A 26,109-nucleotide genomic window follows, 5' to 3' on the forward strand; every position below is an offset into this window, starting at 1 on the left:
TTTTCGAACATTACGAGCATGAACCTAAAATTTCAAAGTTCCTAAATATTTCTTGAATAAATGGTATTTTCTTGATTTAATTCCAAAACTGCTCTCTCACTTTGTACCTTCACTCTGAACATTTTCTTCCAATATGCATCCAACCCCAAATCGGATATATTAGAAGCTGGCAAACACTTTTATGCGTAATGAATAGGAAAGCCACTCTTCTATGCGAAATCCACAGCCCTTAGAGAAAAGATATACATGAAATAAAAGTGAAAATAATACTATATGGTACGCGATTGTTGTCTGTTTAAGAAAAGGTACCTTGATGGAGAACTTTTTAAGGGAAACTGCAATGCATTCCCTGTACAAATGGGAAAATAATCGTTCGCCAGGAAACAAAAACCAAGATGATTTTCAGGGATATATTAGCCATAATGGCCCTTTTTCTCCTGCCCTTCTCATCCAAGGTTCACTCACAACGTTTACTGCATTTAGGCACTTCTAACTCTTTAACAATCTGTAAATCTTTCCTTTATGTATCTGCTTATGTATGCGCATATTTGTGTATTTTACAGTAGTTTAAAAAATTTTGCTTTCGGAATAATGGTGCAAATACTGCGTTACTATAATTTCACACTCCAGAGTATTTATCGGAAGGGTGATATCTTAATTCGAATTAAAACTTTATGCTGACAGCCTGTCAGCAGTCAAGTAAGCCCCTCTAAATACTGATGGTTTGTTCCCAGTTCTATCACCGAAAAGTAAATACATGGGCTGCACAAAGCTGTCATGTTTCCATCACAAATGCAAACCATCTCACATTTGATGATTTGTCTGTCTCAAGAAAACTCAAGGAATTTGTAAAAGGGGGAAATTTTCCTTTCTCGAAGGTTGTATAAGAGATCAGCCTGGTGTCATACACGTCCATCGCTAATGACTTCCAACTGACCTCAGGGGTGTAGCTAGAGGGGGGCAAGGGGGGCATCTGTCCCCGGGCACAGAATCCAAGGGGCTCCAAACTGATGTTACGACATTTTAGAATTAAATGTTTTCCATCCTTGGCAAGCAGTAGGGGATGCGAAATCTTCAGTTGTCCCTGGGCGCTGAAAACCCTAGCTACGACTCTGACTGACCTAGACACTTTTTGGAACGATGTAATCAAATCCGGGTGGCGAAAATTGTCACTTGCACAAAGCCCTACTTTTTGTTCTCGACTAACTTCGGATTCGAGGAAAATTTTTTTCCCTTTTCACATGACACCAGAGTTACACCAGCAGGAGTTCGTAGTCAGAATGCTCTGGGCTCTTCTTTCTCTGTTTTCATACCTACAGATCCCTAGTTAAAATTTCCTCATACTCAGTTACTGTCTCTAGTAATCTATTCTTATTAGTGATGCACTAATCGCTTTGCCTTTTTCGCTGGAGTGCTTTTGCCAAGAGTAAACTGAATTTAAATAATGTGAGATAGTTATCTAGATTTGAGATGTAAATTAGAGATTTAAAATCAATGTTATCATTTTCTGAAGACATTAGGTTGCTATAAAAAGTGATTGCAATCATTACTTCATTTTTTGTAACCGAGAAACTTTCATATATGCACATATCCAAAATACGGAAAAGTTACTAGGAGCTAAGACAGTGGTTCTTAACCTCTTTTATCTCATGTATCCCTTTCACCATTGCTAGATTATTCATCACGTCTTTCCAAAATTCGAAACATACGTATACGTTTATTCAGACAGGTGGAGTCAGACTGACGGCATTTCCCTCTTGAAACTATAAAATTATCTCCTGCTATAGGGGAATTCCGTGGTTGAGAAATCTTCTCAAAGATATAATAGTCCCAATTCCATAAAGCTTATCTGATATTTTCCCAACTTATGCATATTTTTCTGAATTCGTCACTAGATGGCAGCACATTACAGAATCTTGTTCTTTCCTGTTCGAGACATTTTCTCGCTTTCCCAGGAAAACTGTTTTGTACCTGGAGGGCATGAATTTCAAAGCGAAGTTTAAAGGTATAAGTAAATACCTTACACGTGAATAAAGCGATCAGGAGGACCTGTTGTTTGCTGTTATGTTTCTTTAGATCGGTATATTTTCTATGACGTTATTTTTCGTTTCAGCAAAATGGCAGCCAATCGTTATGTTTTTGTTTTAATCGTCACATTATACAATTTTATTTTGTTTTGTAATGTAGTTTCGGCAATGTCGGGAGGTTTTTATGCAGACAATGGACGTGAACAAAGTATTTTATATGAACCTTTACGAGAGGAAGAAAAACATGAGCTTGAGGAAGAAATTCTTCACTTATTGGGACTAGATCATAGGCCCAAACCTAGAAATCATGATATATACAGTTCTGCGCCAAAATACCTACTCGATGTTTATAAAACTCTGGAGGAAGATAATGCTGTTTTGCACGAGAATTTAGCTAATGCTACAAAAAATCGAAGTCATGGTGCTTTGAAAGACACAGATTTCATCGTAAGTTTTGTTAACAAAGGTAGGTGCTATTCTTTATGATAAACAAAAGTCTATTAAATCAGCGTTTCCCAGACCTTTTGTAATCGCGATACAGAGGAACGCATTTCTTTTGGGTGGCGGGGGGGAAAATGAAGAAGGAGGAGACGATTTCTTTGAGAAAATAATGAATAAACAGATTACAAAAAGCTGATTGTCTCTCTCTTTTTAACAAAACGGACCCAATGCCTGAACTCACTAACTATATAATTATCAAAAATTAGCCCAGTCAAAGGTAGACTTTACCTGACTTTAGAAACCGCTTAATAATACCAAAAGCGTGAATTTTCAAAATCCCTTTTTCTATAAAATCGTATTTAAAAGTTTGTCATGCTCTTTGTTTTGTAAAAAAAATTGAGTAAGAACTTTTACTCACTGATTCTCATGGTTAGCTAATGGAATATGCATTTCTGACTTGTATCATAGTTTAAAACATCACTAAAATAACATGCAGGACACATCAAAGTGATAATAGCAAAAGTTCAGATTTGATATTAGTGTTGATGTTTGCTTAATATCGACAAATATATCTTTTATAAACATTAAAACACTGAAATTCTTTACGGAATATTAAATTAAAATGAAGTATAGTATTGTAAATAATTGAAATTCTTTAATTTTATTTGTTTAAATTTTTTTGGTCATAGATTTAACTAAAATTTAATAGTATTGTTTTATTTTTCTCTCATTCGTTATAAATCTGTTAATATATACAGGAAAAATTTTAAATGTGTCTCTGTCCAGCTTTCAAAAAATAAATAATTTATTAACTTTTGGTATTTTATTGATACAGTTATAAGTGAATGAAAAAAAAATCATTTTAAGCCATTTAAAGAATATGCCAGGTATAATAAGAACATTATTAATTAAAAAATAATACATGAGTAATGCTTACAACCAAAGTAAGGTTATAAATAATTTCTTTGGAATATCTGTACCATGAATTTAAGTGCATAAAATTGTCAAAAGTAATAAGCATTCAGAAACCGGAATTCATTTTCATACCTTGAAGACTAAATCTTTTATAAAAGAACTAAATAATATGTATTCTAAAAAAAAATGTATATCAAATGAATCTCCTGTGGGCTTTGTATGAATATGTTATGATAAAATGCAAAGTTAATGCACGGAAGTTTACTGGAGTTACTCTTGCAGCAAGCTGCTGGTAAATAAAACAGATCCAATCAAGTGATTAAAATGATTTGGGTTAATCTTTGGATTATGGTAATTTGGCAATTTTTTGGCGACCAACTCTGCTACAGCAACCCTCTATTTTTTTTTCGCTGCCATTTTGTTTTCACAAAGTAAAGACATGTTTCTTTTCTTTTTATTTACTCAACAATCTATTAGCCGAATTACACTTATGCTAGAAATTTTATGGAACAAAACTGCGTAATCATGACAAATATTAACTGCAAAATTGGGAAAAAGTGCAGAATCGCAAACTCCTTGCCGCGTTTTTCAAAATCGCACATACACAGTAACCATGTACACGTCAACTTATTTTTACTTAAAAAAACATCCCAGAATTGCACAAAAATGGCATTACACACACTGCTTTTTTTTCATAAATTAGAAAAATTTCACGAAAATGCATGAAAATTTTGTGAATCTTTAAATTCGGTAAAAAGCACATATATAAAATTACCTGATCGCGAAAAATTATATACCCTTTCCAAGGATGAACATTTGCAGGTATAAAATAAATAAAATATCCAAAAACTTTTCGCTCTAAATTATCTATTATAAACCTCCCCTGCCAATTTCTAACGCAAACATTAAAAATGGTTCCAAATACTTAGTGTCAAATACTTAAATTCTTTCCATGCACGTTTACTTCTACTCAAACGTATTCCAAAATATAACTCTCAAAATCACGATAATTAAATTAAAAAACACTACTTAAAATATAAATAAGCACATACATTAAATTAATAAAAATTAGCTTGCAATCCTAATTACTTTAAACTAAATCATTGCTAATAACAATTTTCCAATAATACCATATTAATTTATTTACTCCTTACATTTAGAACAATGCATAAAAATAATATCCTCAAATAATTAAAAATACTAACTTACCTAATCTTCTACAGAATCTTGAGTGCATGGCGGATCACAAAATGTCCATTTTCACCAGATTTCTTGCACCGCCATTCAAACTTATCTGTAATATCCTTCCTTTCACACAATCTCATTTCATACCCACATGTTGGACATTCATACTTATCCGCAATTAAGCAATTCTTTTCAATTACACATAAATGCAATAAAAATTTCGGATTTACTTTATATAGGGCCATGGGATCCAAATATTAAATAACACTGTTTCACAGAACATAGAATGAAACTAATGCTGTACAGCAGATATTTTTACAAATTTACCCCTTTTTTCTGATTAAAGAACGGTGATTCGTCCATCAATGTCACATGACATATCTCATGATCTCTCATTTCCCTCACACAAAATAATGAGTAATCGGAACTGAGTACTTCTCACATTATTCCCAAAGTCCTAGGTAGTAACCTTTATCACCTCCAAAATGTCACCAAACTACTCTTTACCATATTCCAAAGATTAGCCAAAATTTGTATAGTAATATTGTATTAACTTTCTTAGTTTAAGAAATATTTCCTTTTAACTACATATTAGATTTGAATTATTTTGATTGTAAAACACAAAAGCAACTTTATGTAAATAACTGTGACTGGTAAAGTATGTTCTGTTGTATTTTGCGGTGGTATAACAGAACTAAGAATGGGAAAATTAACTTTTATCAACAGGAAACTGAATAACTTTTTATACGTTTTTTTTTTTTTTTTTTTTTTCAAAAATATCAAAGCACCATGAAGGAAGTGGTTGCTTTTGATAAAATTGAATATGTGTATAGCTCATACACAGATAATAAAATGATTAAAACATCAAGGTCATAGTACCTGTTCATGGCTCACAATCAATCATTGAGTGTTCAAATTAGTAGGTGGTCGAATTGCCCCTGGCGGCAATGCATGCTTGAATTTGTTGAGGCAAGGAGTAGTAGAGGTTCCTAATGTCATCTTGTGACACAGGTATTCATCAGTTGTCGCTCCAGATCTGCAATATTTTGTGGTGCCCGAATCTGGCGGCCTACTATGTCCCAGACATGCTTGATTGGTGAAAGGTCAGGTGTCCTTTGTTGCCAAGGAAGAGTATCAACCGCGTAGAGACAGTCCAGAGATATGCAAGTAGTATGTGGCCTGGCATTATTTTGTTGGAAAAAGGCCCCGGGATGACGTGCCATGAAGGTTAATGCAACCACCTGCAGGATGGTATCAACATATCGTTAAGCTGTTAAAGATGTACGGAATATGACTAAAGATGATCTGCTGTCATAAGAAATAGCGCCCCACACCATCACACGAGATGTTATGGCTGTATCCCTTTGTAAAAGAAAGGCTGATTTGGATTGTTGGCCCCTGTCCTCTCCAAACACAAACACGGTGGTCATCTGCTTCAAGAGTGAAGCGGGATTCATTGCCGAACACTATACAATGCCACTCTGATGGCAGCCATGATGATCAACTGCGACACTATTCCAGACGACTCCGCCAATGTTGTGGGGTCAAAGGCAAACGTCTTAAAGGCCTCTGTGAGCGTAACCCTGCCTCACACAAGCGCCGTGAGATGGTGGATGGCACCATGAGACATATAGACAGGGTTGTAGTGCATTGAATAGTTGACCATGATGCCATTGGGGCAGTTTGGGTGTGACGAACAATCATCCTTACCTTGGGAGCGGTTCGGGCCTGACGAACAATCATCCTATCTTGCCTCGCATTTGTGATCCTTGGCCTTCCAGCAGCAATTTTTTTGTAGCAACCATTGCTACCAACATCTTTGCACAGCAGTGTTTATACACTGCAGGTGGTGGCCTGTTGCTCGATATGACCACCCGGCTTCACGCAACCCTACAATGCAACCACGTTCAAAGTCGTTTAGTTGTCTGTAAGGTTTTCGGTATCATCATAATGGCATCTTTAGTTGCTTCTTTACAGAATTACAATGGCAGCAACGAAAAAAGATAAATTTTCTGCCTCTGTTGCTGGTTTTATACTTTGTGAATTGCGCACTAGAAATTTGGGTTATGATTGCAGTTCCTGTTCATTTGCCTTGAAACTTTGCTCATTTGCATGTTCGATCAAGATGTTTTTGCATACCAAATTTCGCCACGATCGAGTCCTTCTTAGTGCTTCAATTTTTTTTTTTTTTTTTTTTTTTTTCCCAAAAGAGTGTATATAATGATATCCTAAAATCACTTCACTGTCTAACTTAATGAATTTTTGATTTCCAAGAGTTGTGGAACTTCCAGTTAGCTGCTATAATTATTCCAGAATATTAATTTTTGAGACACCTCAATGAGTTGATACACAGCCATAATTTCTGTCTTTCAGACAATTTTTGTTTGGTATTACATTATTTGATTATGGAAAGCATATTAAAGTAATTTACTGGGTAATTACTGTAGGTAATAGCATACTAAAGTAATTTGCTGGGTAATAGCATATTAAAGTAATTTGCTTATATATCTTTGTGAAGATTTCATGATGAAAACTCACCTCATGCATGTTAAATTACCAGTTAGCAATAGCGTTTATATCTACTGTAATTGATGGCACATCTTCATAATGATTGCATTGTCATGTATATGAATTCAGTATAATTATTCTTTTAATTAGTTTTCATCATATTTTAAATAATATCATATTTTTGACTTTATATGTGAAATAGTTACGAATAATTTTATTTGCTTATTATATTTCTTCCCCCTTTTTTAATAACTAAAAGATTAATTATTTTTATTATAATGTATTATACTAAATATATAGTATCTGACATAGAAAATCAGTACCATGAAAGATTTGGCTGTCTTGCAGCTGAACAATTTATGTAAATGATCTGAAATGAACGTTTGTCACATGATAATCGTACAAATTACAAGGACTATGCAGCTGAACAATATATGTAAATGATTGGCTAATTTAATTTGTCATGTAGTAATTTATTAAGCTAAAAGAAATGGAAATAATAAATGAATCAGCAACTATTAAAGTACTCTCTGCCATGATGGAAAATCCATTTTTGAACTGCTTTTTATCTCAAAAGAAATACATAGCTAAAAAGATATTTGACAGACCATGGCAAAGTCAGATTCTCCAATGAAATATTTTCATGAGAGGTTTTGTTTTAATCCTACTAAAGGCTCGCTGGCTCTTCCTTCATGTCTCAGTTGAAACACACCTACGTGTATCCACTGTGCTAAGAATTTAAAGAAGATGAGTTAAAGAAAAGAATGTGAATTGTGGCAGTTATATTGGTGTATCTAGATAGACATTAGCACACTTGGGTCAATGCATCTGAAGCTATGTGATGGAGGCCTCAGAAAACACAACTGTCATAGAGTTTTGCATGCTCCAGTGTAAGCAAGAACAGTTTGTAGATAAGCTGAAAGTGACATTTATCATGCTATCCTTAATGAAAATTGTCATTACGTTACCAACAGCAATATTTACAATGATGATAGGGCAGAGTGTTGTAGACAACTGAATAGTACCAGGTAGTCTACAGTGATGAGTTTTGCTACTAGTACTATTTTGCAAATGACAGTTCCGAAGTAAGAGTTTATAGGGTGAAGAGGGGTCTAATCCTGTTGAACCATGTTGAATGCTGTGCAGTCTTTTTGCTCAGGGTGCATTGCCATATCCAGCCCATGTTGAATGCTGTTCAACAGTGCAGTCTCATTGTTCTGTGTGCATTGTCATGGATAGCCAGTAATCTCTGCTTTGTTAGAGGTACGATGATAGCATGATAATGCATGATTGAAGGGCTGCAGGTGTTTACACTAATGTACTTGTAGTTGCAAAATGTTATATTTCAGCAAGATGTATAACTAAATGCAACAGTTATCTGTAGACAGCTTTGCAGTGAATCCCAATGCTTTTCTGACTGAGTTCTCCAGATCTCAAACTGATCTATCATTTGTGGGATATGTTTAGCCATTATTTGTTTGATTTGTGCATGCTTCAATCAGGGAATGATCTATGGAGGATGGCATATAGTTACCAGTCTCTCAGGACTGTATCCATATGCTGATTTTCATTTGTACTTCAAAGATTTGCTACTTGTATCACCATAAAGATGGTCCTACTTCCTACTGATCACCCTGACTATTTGATTGCTGTATTGCATTATTCTTTTAAAATTTAAAGTCGCTTATTTTTGTATGCATTCTCTATCTATCAGTTAATTTTCATCACTCCTATTTTTATAGTGTTACATTGTCTGTGTCAGGTAGCATGCAAAATATAATTTAATATTATCTTACTTTTTTTGCAATATAGTTCATCATCAATATCCTCACTTGCGACATGAACGAGACAGACGATTTTGGTTTGATATGACTGAAACATCTTTGCAAGATGAAGAAATAGTTGGAGCAGAGTTACGAATTTATAGAAACTTGACCAATAATCACTTGCATGATAAAAATACCAAATATGTTCTGAGCCTATATGCTGTATCTGAAATTAATACCAAGTAAGATCTTGTGCTTCTGTCTTTTTTTAATTTAATTATGAAATAGTTACTTTGCAATTGATAAACGTAAAGATAAATTTCAAGTTATATATAAATACTTCAAGCTATACATGTAGCTTGTGTAGCCGTAGGTTTTCATTCTAGATGCTTGCATATAAGTGCAACTACTTTACTAAAAGTTAAAAGAAATTTAGAATGTGCCAAAATCTGGCAACAATGTGTGTAGCAATTCCTTAGTTCTAACAAGCAATGTTATCATTTCATATGCATTCTTTTTGTTTATTCCAAGTTCTAATGATTTTTATAGGTAAATGGTAATATATTTTGTCTTAAACTCAATTTTAAAATATGGATCTATAGAAATGTGCCTGCAGTGGACGAAATTGCATCAAAATTTCTTCAGGAATGCATAATTTTACCACAAAATCACTAAAGAAAACAACTGCTTGAATTTATTTTCAAAATAATCTATTCAAGATTTCTTTCAGAACAAACAAAAAAAGGGGGCAAGAAATCCATTTGTAAATTGGTCTATTGATTGATTTTGAAATAAATACCTAGGTAAAATGTGTTTGTAATAAAATATACATATAATGAATAAATTTTGCAGTGATGCACCAAACTGCCAGTAAAAAATTGCCAAACAATGTGAAAATGAATGCACTAATGCTCTGTTACCTCATTCTAAGAACCTATTGCAGATCTGAAAAAACACTTTTAATATCTAACTGTATACAAAAAATTTAACATATACAAATATGGAAAAAACTGAAAAATTATGCATTTTGAAGACATTATCAGCATAGAGTAATAATGCATGGGAAATTTTTGTGTTGTTTAGTGCATGGTTCTGTACTGTACATTCACAGTACACTTTCTGTCACTTGAGTATGAGAGTAAAATGTTGATAGTCTAGTTGTATTTTGAAATGGTCACAGAGCAATGGAAAAGTGCTCATTAATATATTACATAACAGAGGTGGGAAACCTTTTTACTATTAGAGGCCACATTTAAATTTGGCAGGGAAAAGAGGCTGCATAAGTTAATATGCCAATAAATGCGACTTTTGTAAAATTATGATAGTTTTTGTATAGTTGACTTTATTTATTGCATTATATAGAAGTAATGCCAAAAACAACATTAAGTCATTTATTACAATATAAATTTACAAAATAAAATATTCTTATATTCACATAAACTTATTATAATATTAATCTTTAATAACTTTTAATAAGCGACTGTATATATTTAAATATTATTTCAAATAAAAATAATCAAGTATTTTTCAATAAATTTATTACATTATAAAGAAAAACAATAAAAAAGTAAGAATATTATTGCAAGCTCCATAATTTTATATTTTTCAATAATATTCAATGGTTGTTGTTTTCCTTTTATTTTTCGGCAACAGTAAGAAAGATTAGAATAATAATTTTTTTTTGATTTCCTTAAGTGCAAAAATGTATGAAATAAATCTTTGGCTTTCTTAAGCAAGAAAATGTAATAGTTTATTTTAAATATTTCTTTTCAGGAGTTGTGGAATAGAGTCAGATTTATTTTAGAGGTGAGAATGACTAAATGAAATAATATTCAGGTAGATTTAATGCAAGAAATATTAAGTTATAAAAAACCAACATAGCAACAGTATGTAAAATAATGTTAAAATCCAATGGAAAATTTAATTTAGTGGGATATTTGTGTTTGTTTCTTACCTGAAAGTAATTGTATATTTGAATTAAGCTTCAGAACATGCAGCCTTATTAAATCTTCTAAATGAGCAACTTAATTTGCATTCTTTAACTAGTTTTAATTTTTATCATGAGGAAAAAATGTTGACTCGCAGCAATAAGTACTTCCAAAGCAGGAATGTAAATGGTGTGCATGCTGTCATAGGCATGGATATTCAACAGCATTTTTCCAGATTTCTATGAGATCCTTTTTAGCGTCAGAAAGCGATTTGAAAATTCTATCTTTCCATATTTCAAATAATTCCATTAGTTGTTCCGTAGAAGCTTTTTAATATATCTATTAAATGTGGTTTAAATGCCAGTTTCATAGCAGAAATGTATCAAAATCTGTCATTATATTCTTCTATTAAAAAATCCAAGACACCTATATATTCTTCGATTATTTTATTCTTACGTTTTTGCTCATTCAACACTTTTCTAACTCCAGGATGTGTTCTGCAGATATATCGGAGCAAAAGAGCAATGTTTATAAAAATATTAATTCTCTTTGAAATGCTTGAATCTTTTGCCATATTTCATATGCATGCTTCATTTTACCTTTCAGGCAAATATTTAAATTGTTTTGTTATGTCATAATATCAGACAAACATGTAATATTTCTGCAAAATGCTTCATCTGATAGGTCACATAGTTTTTCCTGTCCATGATAAAAGTTTAAAATTTGTTGTCATAAAATTAAAACTTTTATCAAAACCTATCCTGTTGATAGCCAGCAAACCTTGCAGTAGTATGATAGATTAACACTGTATGTATCCCCATCTAAATTAAACATCTGCCGAAATTCACGATGATGTTATTGCATTTACGCAATTTGACAATCAAAATTGTTCATTGCAAGATGGTTATTTCTGTACAAAGATTTTGCTGATGCAAAATGCAATGAAATGATATAAATTTTTTCGAGTTTTTAAGAAAGCAATGAATGTGAGTGTGCCATCGGTGCAGATAATGACTAAATTGCTGACATTTAATTGTAATTAATGACATATTTCTCTGAAGTTCTGAAGTTTTCAAAAATGTCAACACCAGTTTTTCCAGTTAGCATTGAAAATCTTCAGTTACAGTGAATAAAATATAAAACTTGTGCCGAATCAGTTTTTATCAATGCCTTCATCTAAAGCAATTGAAAAATAAACAGCTTCATTTTGTATTGTATACGAAAGAGGCAATTGTTCCTGGTTTATCAATTTTTTGGGATCTAATATAAATACTGCTTCAGCAATACATTCTTTAATTATTTCTATATCACCAAATGGTCTGCTTCTTTTTCAAAATATATGTGCTATTTTGTAAGTAACAGCAACTGCAGTAGTATTTTCTTTACAAAAGCATTAAAAGACAGCTATTGATGATACTTTCCATTTTACAATTTTTGGTGAGATTCACCTTCTAAATTGAAATACTTATGATCTTTATGAGTCAAATAGTGTTTATTTATGTTGCCTTCACTTTTTTCAAAGTAGTCAAAACTGTATTGCACAATAAACACACCATTTTTACTTCCACAATGTAAAGAAATAATCCCACTTTACATTAAATGTTCTGTTTTCTTCGTTTAATGTTCTTTTACAATTTGAAATGGTGGAGAAAAATGAATATCAAATAGTATCTTTATGAAAACATATACTAATAAAAAAACAATAAAACTGTGTATTAGCGAAACCTCAGAATAAGTAAAACAATAAGTAGATTTTCACCATGGCTGATGGCAGTGCAAGATGAGACAGTTACAAGCACGCACAGATAACTACAAATCACCAACTCCGCAACATACAGGGGGATGCTGAAGAGTGCGGGGTCGAGGGAGAAAAGTAGGTACTGCTTGTTCATAAGAAGAGATACTGGTACTGTGTCTGGCAGTTGCTATAGCAACAGAGTTAGTGTATTTCAAGTAAGGGTAAACCATGGCCAGAAATAAGAACAAAACAGAATTTCTATTGTTCAAAAGTGTACCAGAATATCAATAATTTTAGACTATGAAAGACTGCTATAACTACAATACTGCAGCGTTCTGATTCATGTTAAGCTCATGATGGCAGTGCGTTACTTAATTCTATTAATTTTCAAATTGTAAAATCTATATGATAGAATATTAACCTTTTAACTGCCATGGAAAATGCACAAGATTCACCCCCCAGTGCCACCTTTTTTTTACACAGACATGCATAGTTAGGCCATGTATTCGGGGGGGGGGGATAAGTGCAAGTTTTGCTGTCTAAAAACTGTTCACTTTCACAAAATAAAGAATATAAGAAAAAATGGAAATACAAAATTTAATGTTTAGAGTAAAAGTGCAGTAATAAAAATGATGTTTGTGTAGTAAAATTGATAAAAAAAAAAAAAAAATGGAGTTTCATTCAATTTATTTTTAGACCAGTAAAGTGTGATATTAGGTTTCAGTTTTATGCCTTGTGAAATCAGTATACCTAAAAAAACATATATTTCTTCTGAACGGATTGGATGCCTGACTAGGTAGATAGATTTACGGGCTTGTAATATCCCTATGGTCCAGAGATCTTCGTCCAAGCAGGGGGAGCCCCCGCAGTCCCCTTCCAGCTTTATACAAAGCATTAAATTGAATGCTTGCAAAAAACACATAATACTATTAAAAAACACATGAGTCACCATTGCCTTTGAACACCACTCCATCGGCTCGATAATCATCTGCTGGGTGCTCTGTCCACTCTGTCAGTCCACCCACCCATGAGAACTGAATGAAGTCAAAGCCGCGAGGACGTGGTCAGTGATCTTCAATCTAGCTTCACAGCAGCCGAAGGAATAGACACGACAGTACCAGTACAGTCCTTGCCAAGCCCGAACCAATCTCCGAAATAATGAGGTATTTAGTCCTGTGAAGACTGATTATATACCCTGTGGTTGAGACTGCCTAAGTACAGATCCTAGCCAGTACTACCCAAGAATTCAACCCCCAGGGGAAGTTTCAGTAACAATATGAAGAACAAGCAGTTTATCAAAAAATAATAATAATTCAAAAAAATTAATTGGATTTGAAACACCCTGTAATGACCTTACGGATGAATAAGGCACCATAAGGAAAATGAAACAAACAATTATTAAAAATTAACGTTCAAAGAATAATGATAAACTCGGAGCACTACCTTGCTCCTACAACATAGTTAATCTACCACCTGCCTCCTCTGAGGCTAACATGCAACTGTCGTCTCTCTCACTTGCTGGGCTCTGGCAGGCAGCTGATTGGCTCTCTGCAGCCAGATACGTGACACCCTCCCGTAAGATTGTGCTACGCCAAAGCGAAGCAGAATCTGAACACTGAACCAGCAAATGCTAACGTAAATTGGATATTCCACATACCAATGCTTAATAATAATTTCAAAATATCTGAATATGTATACAAGACGTAATAACATACTTTAAAATAAGTGCAATAAACCTTCATCTCACAACAGATGAACAGACGCTTTGATACAATACCGGAGTTCTGTAATAAAACATATATGCAATACTATTTCAAAACACAATATTATAATGCAACATTAAATGGAAACCAGTAATTTGTTTTTCAAAACAGATGGAAAGTAGCTCTCGTACAATTCCCAAACAAAAGAAAAATAACTAATGCAAAGTTTTAAAACATATTAGTTCATACTTAGTTCACACCTATTTCATTCACCAACTAGTCTTGAAAGACCATCTGCATTTTTTAATTGTGCACCAGGGCAATGAGAAATATGAATATTATAATGCTGAAGTGCCATTGCCCATCTCTATAATTTGGCAGAATGCGGTGCCGACTTATGCAAATATAATAATGGATTATGGTCTGTGATCAGCTCGATATTTGATCCAAACACCCAACACTCGAACTTTTTTAAGGACCACACAACGACATAAGCCTCGCGTTCAATAGTTGACCAATTCTGCTCAGTCTTCGAAAGTTTTTGACTGGCAAAGCTGATAGGATGCAAACTGCCTTTGCTGTCTCGTTGTGACAAGTAAGCACCAACACCATATGAACTAGCATCACACTGTATGGTGCAAGGTTTTTCTGGTTCTGGAGTGTACAGTTTTGGTGCTTCACACAGTGGACATTTCAGTTCTTGAAATGCTCATTCCTCAACATCAGTCCGTGGAATTAGCTCAGGTATTTTCTTTTTCGTAAGCTCCGTCAATGGGAAGCTCTGTCAATCCTATTTTTGCATAACTCTTTATGTCATCACGATAATAGTTGAATAAGCCCAATGCACTCTTTAGAGCAGTCTTTGTTTTAGGACTTTTTATAATTTCAATGGCTTGTAATTTTTCAGGATCAGGTTGATGTCTTCCAGCTCCTATTATATGTCCTAAATACTTTATCTCTGAATGTGCAAAAACACATTTCTTTACATACACCGTAAATCTGAGATCATTTAATGTAGTTAGCATAGCATTTAAATGTTTGAGATGCGAATTCCAATCTGGTGAAAAGATAGCAATATCATTAATATATGCTTTGCAAAAATCACTATGTTTTTTTAAGGCATCATTTATCACTTGCTGAAAAGTAGAAGCTGCATTTTTTAATCCAAAAGGCATCACTTTCCAACGATATTGGCAACGATGTGTCTTGAATGATGTTAAATCACGGCTTTCTTCTTCTAAAGGTATTTCCCAGTAACCTTTCAAGACATCTAAACAGGTGATAATATTCACGTGTCCAATTTTATTGATTAGATCAGTCACATTCTCCATTAGAAAATCAACAGGCTTGGTTACTTGATTCAACAACCTGAAATCAATATATAAACGCATACTTCCGTCTTTCTTGGCAACACATACGACTGGATATGCTATTTCAGCTTCACTTGACTCAATAAGACCCAAGCTCTCTAATTCCTCGATCTGTTTATCTACTTCAGGTTTCAAAGATTCTGGGATCTTATAGATATATGGTTTTTTTCTTTCAGCTCCAGGTAACAACCAAATTCTATGTTTACCAGTGCTGGCTATTTGGATCTCACCAGAAAATAACGTGATGTGCTTGAGTAAGAGCTCATGTAATTCCTTTTGTTTGCTACCCTCTAAATGACTAATATCCACCTCGATGTCCCTTCTAGTTGCTGCGCAGTCTCCTTTATTTGGAGTTGCATGAATTTCCCCAAACTCAGAATCATCTTCAAATATGACTCCCACAGTTTGTGCTCGAACATAAAATTTTCTTATTTTGTTTATATGAACATGCTGCACACTAACATCTGGTAATTTAACTTTATAAAAATGAGGATTTACTCTTTCAACAACTTCACCTGGACCTGTCCACCTAGCATATAGCTTGTTGCTAGAGTCTGGTATAAGTAAATATACTTGATCACCATTTTTAAATCCTTTCATACTTTTGCGACGGTTAAAATAATATGCGTAAGCTTCTTGTTTTTCCCTCGACAGATAAAGAAGCGAGCTCAGATGTTTTTCTAAATTTATCTTTAATTCTTGTAGATAATCAACTGCTGAATTACTCAGATTAAGTGGTAATGGTATTTCACCAGTCCATGATTATTTTAACACAGCTAAGGGACCTCTAGCTTCACGACCGTACATAAGCATAAATGGAGATACACCTGTAGTGCAGTTTGGAACTTCACGATAGGCAAAAAGTAAATAAGGTATGTGCTTGTCCAATTAACAGGATCTGTGCGAATTACATGATGTAACATTTGTATAAATACTTGATTCCATTCTTCCACCGAGCCGTTTGATACTGGGTAACCAGGTGTCGAAAAACTAGGATGAGTTCCTAACCTTTTTTCGAACTCTTGAGTTAACTGTGAGGTAAAATTAGTGCCTTGATCGCTACAAATTATTTCTGGAATACCGGTTCTCATAAAAATATCTAAAAGAGCATCACAAGTAGCTTTAGCAGAAAGACTTTTTAAATGTATGACTTCTGGCTATTTTGAATGATTATCTATCAAACACAAACAATATTTATCTTTCCTTCCTGAAGGCGGCGAAATTTCACCAATATTATCTATATTTACTGTATGAAAGGAATATGGCACGCGAACAACAGGAGTAATCGGAATTTTATCCAATAGTCTTTCCGTACTTTTTAATTGACATCTTTCGTATGTTCTACAATAATTTTCTACATCTTTGGATATGTTCGGCGAATAAAATGAAAGCTTAATTCTTTCTTTAGTTTTCCTCATACCCGAATGATTTCCAAATATGGAATCATGAGCTAATTGAAGGACTTTATTTCGATAATTCTCAGGCAAAACTAACTGTTGTATGTTTTCCCCACAAATTTTCTCTTTATGAAATAATAATTCGTCCTGTAAAAAGAAATTATTCTTCCCTAATTCTGCGTCCTTAAAAGAATTTATTAATGTTCGGCAATTTCTTTGATCGTCCTTAAATTTATTCGATTCCGAACAACTGTTTAGTCTTTCATCATCCTGATTCGCAACTGAGCTATAAAAAAAGATTTACATTTGACAGTTCAACGGCGCCAACCTCAAGTTGTTTTTGTTCATGAGTTTCCGGTTTCATTTCAGGGAAGACTTTTGATTCATTCTCGTCTTCAAATATGAGATCCCATACATCTGGTGTAATTAAGCATTGAACATTGAGCTTATCTGTCAACGCGAAAAAAGCTTCTATGCGAGAATATAGACTACTACTTGTTTTTTTCGTAATAAATGAGAGTAGTTGCTAACGTTGCCTCTATGACGTCGCCAAATGCAGAACGTAAAATGATTTTACCCTTACTTTCTATTTTTAAATCAGGAATTAATGTAGTGTTCAAAATTGGTATTTCAATACCTGAATCTTTTATAGCTTCTACTTGTTTCCCTGCAATGTAAATAGTAATCTTTTCCAAGGTATAAAAATTAAGTTTTCCGTCGGAACACTCGCGTTTTTGTAAATGTTTAGAATTTACATTTGTAACAACCGCATTGTCCTTCAGTTTAGTTGAAGTGTTAACTTTCGGTTTGACCGGGAAATTATCATTCTGTTTATTGGACCTCTCAAATTTATTTCGCCTGTTCGGGCAATCCTTAGCCAAATGTAAACTGCTACTACACACATAATATTCTCGCGGTTTAAATGAATGTTTCTGTTCATTTACCACTGAATCTTTTCTTAGTGCTGGTGGAATATATTTAGAGGTTTTGTTGCATTAATCACGAAAATTAATGCGTTTTTCACCTCTTATGTCATCAAAAGATTTACCTTTTGCGATGAAATAAATGTCGGATTCCTTCGCTAGTTCCTCTGGACATAGCCAACTTTCACCTTGTCAAACTGCAACGTGGCACGCTAAATTACTATCCAATGTTTGAAAAAGATTGTCAAAAATTATTAATTAAAGACTCAAAATCATTGATGTTTCTACTTTTACAATAATGGATCTAACATGATCTTAAACGAGAGGCGAACTGCAAATGAGTTTCTCCCGTCAACCTTTGAGCTTGGAGAAAATTTTCTAAACATATAATTGGCGATGGTTCATATTTCTTAAGGATTAAAGATTTAAATTTTTCATAGTCTTTCAAATCATCATCTTTAATATATACTAGAATATTAGAAGATTTATCACCTATCAGTTTAAGTAAAATTTCAGACTTAAACTCATTTGGTACGTTCTTATGCTTAAAAGCCCTTTCTATAGAATGAAAAAATAAGTTCCATGCTTCACCCTTTTTAGGTACAGAAATCGATAATGCCTGTACAGCTTTCAAAAGCTTATCTAATGAAAGTGTATTTTCTACGTTGTTACTAGATTCGTTGCTACTTTCGATTTGCATTAAACGCAGTTTCACAATTTTTTCTGACGTTTTCCTTTCTTCAACCGTAGTATTAAGAAATTCAATAACAAAATCTTTATCTTTCAAATATTCTTTAGAACTTAAAAGCTTATCTTTTAATTCTACAACTTTTAAACTAGAATCGGCTTCTTCACCGAGTTCCTTCAACACCGAAATCAAATCACTTTTAACTTCTCCCTTAAACATATTTAGAAGAAATTTTCCTTAAAATTACAACAAAAATTTCTCACCTTTTCTCAAAATCCAGTCACCCTCGTTCGCTCTGGTTCTCGAAAGGAGAGCGTGTTGTAATGACCTTACGGATGAATAAGGCACCATAAGGAAAACGAAACAAACATTTTTTAAAAATTAACGTTCAAAGAATAATGGTAAAAAAAATTAACGTTCAAAGAATAATAGTAAACTCGGAGCACTACCTCGCTCCTACAACATAGTTAATCTACCACCTGCCTCCTCTGAGGCTAACATGCAACTGTCGTCTCTCTCACTTGCTGGGCTCTGGCAGGCAGCTGATTGGCTCACCGCAGCCAGATACATGACACACCCATTATATCTTTATATATTCTCAGCACCTATTACAAACAGTAAACAGAAATGCAGAATAAAAATATATATATATATATATATATATATATATATATATGTTGTACTCAAACAGAAACATGAGTAATAACAACACAGTCATTAGTTTCACCACCACCTACTGCAAACAGTAAATGGAAACTAAAGACACAGACTAAAAAAATATATTTCACTCAAACACGAGCAATAACCGAGCAGTTATTACTTTCACCATAATCCATGATGAAATAATACTGGGTGTGGTCTTGACCGCCTTGATCACCCTGTTCTTATTCTGATCTTTTTCAACATTTAGGTATTTTACCTTGGGTAATTATCAGGATGTTGTGTATGAAATTATAATGGAAATATTTTAGGCATTCTACTGTTAATTTCTGCTCTTCATTCTTAAGTTTTGTGTATAAATATGTGTATTGTTTGAACATGATATAAAATTAGAAAATTAAATTAATCTTTAATTTTCTTAAACTCAAATGTTTTGTCTTAATGTAGTAGTAATAACTCTTAACCTAATTAGACATTAAACTTATAAAGTTAAGAATTCATAATGATTTTGTATGCATATAATTGGACATCCTTATGAACTGAAATTATGGGTAAGAACAAATATTTCATATGTTTGCTATTATATCAATTTTAGGTTCTTATGTATTAACACTACCACCTCGATATAGTTTGGTGATTTTTTACAGATGAAAGATGAAAGGTATTTATTAGGTGCAAATTGGAGGTTTTGGAAGCAGTCATTATTAACAAAAGAAAAGAAAACATACTTCAGTATTTTAAAATACAAATTTTAATTATCAAATAAGAATTACTGTACATTAAAAAAATAAAACATGTTCTTCACCAAATCCTTCTGTAATGTTTTGGCACTAGTCCTCTCCTAAAGTACCCAGCAATCTGTTTTTGCATAAAAAAAAGTCAGAGAATTGCAGAGACTCGGGATTGTGAAAATGCTGCAGTACTGGCTATCTACTATACGCAACTCCTTGTTGTACCCTTTAGAGATTTTTGTCGCAAAATTCTCTGTTCTTTCAGTAAATTTACCACATTTTTTGCTGGAAAATTCTACAAGTGCAGACTTTAAAATTATGTTTAAGGCAAAAAATATCACAATTTTTTAATAAAAACCATTGAAACTTGGAATATATAGCATTTTTGTAGTGTTTTAAGTCAATTTAAAATATTTGTCATTTTAGTATAAATACTTTAGACTTTCTGGATGAAATCATGATTTCAAATGAAGACACTGGATGGTTGATTTTTAATGTTACTGAACGTGTCATGGAATGGATTGCATTTCCAAAGAAAAACTTAGGCCTGTACTTGAAGATCAAATCTTCCACTGTTTGTAAGTTTCTAATATGATTTGTTACAATTATATGCTATATTGCAGTCTTGAAACTTTGACGGCAGTGTTAAAAGATATAAATTCCGTATTTAACTTTTTAAATGCTGTGAACTCATATATGTATTTGCATATTATGATTCATTATGTATATGAACTCATGTATACATTCAAAACTAACAATTTTTTGCATCCTTATGCTCGGTAAAATTCCTGCCATATGTAAGTAAAAAGTGAAGTATATAATTCAAATAATATGATATTCACATTTTACTCAACTTTAAAAGGATTTTGATAGATAAAAATGAAATTAAGCAGATGTTAACTTGTTACAGTTTATGAACAAAAAATTTTAAACTGGAATTTGTTTTATATAGGAAAGAAAGTGTTTGTAGTATTTCTCTACAGAATCAAATGATGGATATTTCCAAAAATAATCTAAGTTAATATATGGGATATATTTCAGTGCGAAAGTAAGAATTAAATATACAGCATGTAATTTATTAATTTTAATATCAATGATGATGTGAATTTCAGTGTAATTGGTACTGTTAAAGATTTTGCTTTTTAGTTTTCAGTTTTCTGTCAAATACAGTCTGTGCATTAATAGTCCTTAATTACAGAGGATGGTTGTTCAGAGCAGGCATCATCTTTGAAGCTTTAATTTCCATGTTTTAACTCCTCAAACCGCCTTTGAACTGTGTCATTAGAAACAGTCCTTATACAAGGTGAATCTGAACAATTGAACAAAATTTTAGGAGGTAACAGAAGGCAGCTATAGGAGCAATATTTGTCATAGAATATATGGTCGGAATGCAAGTGGTGAGAAGTTAAAAGGTAGTTTTTCACTGTCACATTTAAAGAATTAACACAAGAGAGGAGATACTTCAGGAAACATTTTATTAACAGGAATGTAATTGATATACATGCTCAAAGAAATTGCTCAAAAGACCTTCCGCCAGCTGAAATACAGGCACGATAGAGACCGACTCACATTTGTGAGGAAACGAGGCATTTCCTGAGTATTGCCAGCAACAACGGCGAACCTGGCGACTATATCCGTATTTGGTTCAATTGGGCATTCGTAGATTTAGACTTTTCATAGGGCTCCACTGGAAAAATTCCAATCACGAGAGATCTGGTTATCTTGGTGGTCAAAATATGGGACCACCTCGAACAATCCATCAGCCTGGAAATTTCATGGTTCATATAACCAGCCATTATCTCAGCTATCTACAGCAGAAAACAAAAAGTAAGAATTCTTCCTTTTTGTTTTCTGCTGTAGTTGGGTGCAAGGACTGACCTTTTTTATGCCATTTACAATGCCACCTAGTGGCTTGCCGTTTGCGTTCCGACTATACATTCTATGTCAAATATTACTCGTTATAGCTGTCTTCTATCACCGCCTAAAGTTTTGCCCACTTGTTCAGATTCACCTTGTATAGCACACATTTTATGAGCACTTATATAGAAAATTACCATGGATAGTGCTAATTTTATTAGCAATCTGACTAGCATTTTTTTCCTTTTTTTAAAATAAATGAGCATAAATATGACGAAAATTAACTTTTCAGTTTTCCGTTCTTAGCACTGCATTGTGACACACAACTCTGCTATAATTATGTAGTGTGAGCAGAAAAGATTATATTTAAACATCATTTTATTCATCATCATTTCTAAAGTCACTTCTTATCAGCAGTAACAAAATAATTAGATAAACTGCAATCCAATTTGAAAAGCTGCAGAACTTTTGGAATGATCTAATATTTAGAAATTAAAAAATAATATGAGATTCTGAATAGTTATTAAATTCAGCAAGTTCTTATTATCTTTTAAATTTCTTTAGAGCCAATGCAAAGGAAGGTAATATTTTATTTTAATAATTTTAGTAATTTCATATCAGCCAGCTAAAAGACCTCATTCACAACTTAGCTTGATTTATTAAAATTTGTTTAAATGCAGTAGTCAGCATTTCTCATTAAAATATGAAAGTTTTTTATGCTTCACTGTCAACTCTGAATGCTCTAATATTACATGAAAGGTGTTGTTGTTTATTATGGTTAGACTGTTAATATTTTAACTTCAATATTTTCTAATTTCTATAATTCTAAATAACTAATAATAATGCAGTAATTTTGTTTAAATATCACGCTCAATCAAAAACAAAGTCCAACATTAAGAATCAACTTAAATTTTTAACAATTTTTTGTAGTACTACTTTCCATAGTTTTTGAACTACCCTCTTCAGCTGTTAAGTGCAAATAAACCAAATAAAGAGTGAAGATAAGATAAGGATAGAGAATAAGATAAGAAAAGTTGGACAGAAGTTAAGCTACCGGCGCCATATATTGATGAAACAAGAAAAACTAAAACAAAATTTCTTTAAAAGCTTAAGGTAAAAATGAATTGCAGTTGGGATCATTAACTAGAACAGAAATATTTTTTGGATGTGAAGCACTTCTAAAAAATCTAATTCACCAATGAAGGACATTTTCTGAATAATTTTGGCTGCAGAAAAATGGAAGTGTGATTTTCATTCCAACAATGCTGTCCTAACATATGCCTCTTCTTTAACATGAAATTTTAAGGCTCTTTTTGTTTGACCGATGTAAATTAAACCACATTGGCAAGAAATCCTGTAAATACCCAGGAATTCATATCCTGAATGGAGTCCTTAAGCATAGAACTAGGAATTTTATTGATAGGAGAGAAAACAACCCGAAAGTTAAATTTTTGCAAAATACGTGCAATTTTTATTTTTAGTATTACATGAGGCATATGTTAGGAAAAAGGAAACACAGAAATCCGATTCTGCTCAGCATTGTTGGAATGAAAATTGCACTTTCCATTTTTCTGCAGCCAAAATTATTCAGTCCTCCATTGGTTAATTAGATTTTTTAGAAGCATCACATCCAAAAAAATATTTCTGTTCTAGTTAATGACCCCAATTGCAATCCATCTTTACCGATTGCAATCCAGCTTTTAAAGAAATTTTGTTTTAGTTTTTGTTTCATCAATAGATGGTGCCGGTAGTTTAACTTCTGTCCAACATTTCTCATCTTATCTTTATTCTTATCTTTTCTTTCTTCACTCTTTATTTGGTTCATCTGCACTTAGCAGCTGAAGGAGGTAGTTCAAAAACTATGGAAACTAGTACTGCAAAACATTTAAAAAAATTTATGCTGATTCTTATTGTTGGACTTTGATTTTGAATAATGCAGTAGTTAAATACTGTACATTCATTTCCGTAATTGTCATACAAGTACTAGAAACATTCTAAAGTTTTAATATACGTATTCTTTGAAAAGTTTTTTTTTTTTTTTTTTTTTTTTTTTTTTTTTTTTTTTTTTTTAAAGAGCATTTCAGAAAGTTTAATTTGTGTGTATTCCTCGACAGCTCATAGTGTTGATCCACATGATTTGGGTATTGTGGGCTCGAAAGGATCTGAAGAATTTCAGCCATTCATGCTAGCTTACTTTAAAACACCAATTAAGCAAGTGCGTGTAAGAACTAAAAGGGCTATTAAAAAGAAGCAACAAGAAACTTATTATGACCATGATACTTACAACCCTTATACAGGTAAATAATATTTTTGTTATATATTTTTATAGTATAAAATAAGCAAAGCATTTTAATGCTTGCTAGTGAATTCTTTTGTCTGATTTTTAAATATTAAACAGGTATGTGATCATAGCTGAGTATAATAATAACTTATCACTTGCTAAATAGTTAAAAAGGTAATTCTGTTTAAAATAAGTTATTGAAATATATTCCTGAATTATTTTGCTTGATGGTTTTTATTTTCATAGCTACCTTTCGGAGCAATTTTTGCATTTACAATAAACCATTGCTGAGCACAGATTTGCGAAATGTGTTACCTTAATTGTTTCCATTTATTTTGTGTTTTTTTTTTTTTTTTTTTTCCTTTGCTAGAATTTCATTCATATATAATTTAGTCTTCATTCATCAGTATTGAATACTAACTGGCATAAGTTCTGGCCAGAACTTATCAATGGTTTTTAAGGATTTCCTTCAACTGAAAATGAAGCCAAAGAAATTGCATGAATTGCAAAAGTAGGTGGTGGCAGGGACAGGGAAAAGTAAAACAGAGCACTAGAACTACATCGGTGAGTTTACGGGTATTGCTGCACCACATTACTGTACCTACTGGACATACAGTTGGCCCACATTAGAAGCTGACCCAGTGAGATATTTCACAGATATTCTTTTCTGTTAAAAAAATTAATATATGTGTGCCAATCTCAATATTTACATTATGTTAGTAGGCAACAGTGTTGTTGTTGAAGCTCTTAGATTATTATTCCTCATAGTTGAAGATACATTTCTAGATGATATTGGAGATTGTGTTAGAGCCAGAGACGCCTGGAAATGTTTAAAGGAAATGCATACAAAATTCAATTTGCTTCACATACTGCAACTTATGAGAGAGTTCTTTAACATAAATATGAAGCCAAATGAGTCTGTCCAATCCTGTCTAGCAAGATTAATGGACTTACATAGAAAATTAGCTAATGGTGGATATTCCTTCACAGATAGAGAAGTGGCCCTAGTGATGCTATTGGGATTTCCTAGAAGTTATGAATCGCTCATCCTATGTTTGGAAAAAGACAAAGCAAATCTGACAACTGCGATTGTGAAACCAAGGCTACTTGTAGAAGAGAAATGTATGGTTAAAAATGTGAGTTCAGCCAAAATGTATCATGAAGAACAAGCTCTTCACAGTAAAAGATTTGCAACCAACCAGAAGAAACCTGTATTTGGAAAACCCATGAAGAAGTATGCAGCTAAAAGGCAAAATGAAGAAGAAACTAACAGAGGAGGAAATGCTTCAGCTGTGGCCAGTGAGGGCACATCTCTAAAAATGTGAAGAGGCCAAATATCAGAATCAAAACAGTGCCAAAACTGCAGTTGACTTCAAGACAAACGTTGCACTTCTGGCAAACAAAGAAAAATCAAGGAAAAGTAATCTATGGATTTTAGACAGTGGAGCTGCAGGACACATGACCTCTGATAAAAGAAAATTCTCAGACCTTAAGAAGTGCACATTTGAAGTTGCTAATTCAGAAAGAATAAAGGTCACTGGAATTGGAAATATTTCATTTCCTGTTGGAGAAGAAGATGGAGGAAAAAAACATCACTACTGAAAATGTCCTATATGTTCCAGAACTAGGAAGAAATCTATTATCCATTGGTAGAATGGAAGAAAGAGGCTTAAAAGCAGAATTTGCTGAAGTAAAAGCCAAAGTGATTGGTAACTATGGAGACATTCTTTTATCCGGCAAGAAAAAAGGAAGACTACATAATCGAAGAAAAGATGACACCTGCCTACGTTACGAAAACAGAAAGTGTCGACTTGCTGCATTGTAGACTGGTCATCCACATTTTTGTACAACAAAAAATATTATCCCTATCAGCAGAAACCTAAAATCAACAGTATTGGTAAATGCACCATGCCAAGTCTGTATCCAGGGAAAAATGAAAAGGAAGAAATTTCCAAAGGCCGCTAGTACAAAAGCTAAAGACATCCTAGAAG

General features: G+C 33.0%; 1 protein-coding gene across 1 annotated transcript in view; it reads left to right on the forward strand.

Annotated features, from left to right (window-relative positions):
* The first annotated feature begins 1,914 nt into the window (after positions 1 to 1,914).
* Positions 1,915 to 26,109, forward strand: part of LOC118179589 (protein 60A-like) — a 47,823-nt gene continuing 23,628 nt past the window's right edge. Inside the window, exons 1-4 of the mRNA XM_035348765.2 lie at positions 1,915 to 2,493; positions 8,889 to 9,084; positions 20,407 to 20,558; positions 23,952 to 24,134. Of these exons, the coding sequence (XP_035204656.1) occupies positions 2,118 to 2,493; positions 8,889 to 9,084; positions 20,407 to 20,558; positions 23,952 to 24,134 (907 nt within the window). The 5' untranslated portion in view covers positions 1,915 to 2,117. The remainder of the gene's footprint in view (positions 2,494 to 8,888; positions 9,085 to 20,406; positions 20,559 to 23,951; positions 24,135 to 26,109) is intronic.

This window comes from Stegodyphus dumicola, chromosome 1, assembly GCF_044657685.1.
Source record: "Stegodyphus dumicola isolate Sdum_Otavi_A_Nest chromosome 1, ASM4465768v1".
Lineage (NCBI taxonomy): Eukaryota > Metazoa > Arthropoda > Arachnida > Araneae > Eresidae > Stegodyphus > Stegodyphus dumicola.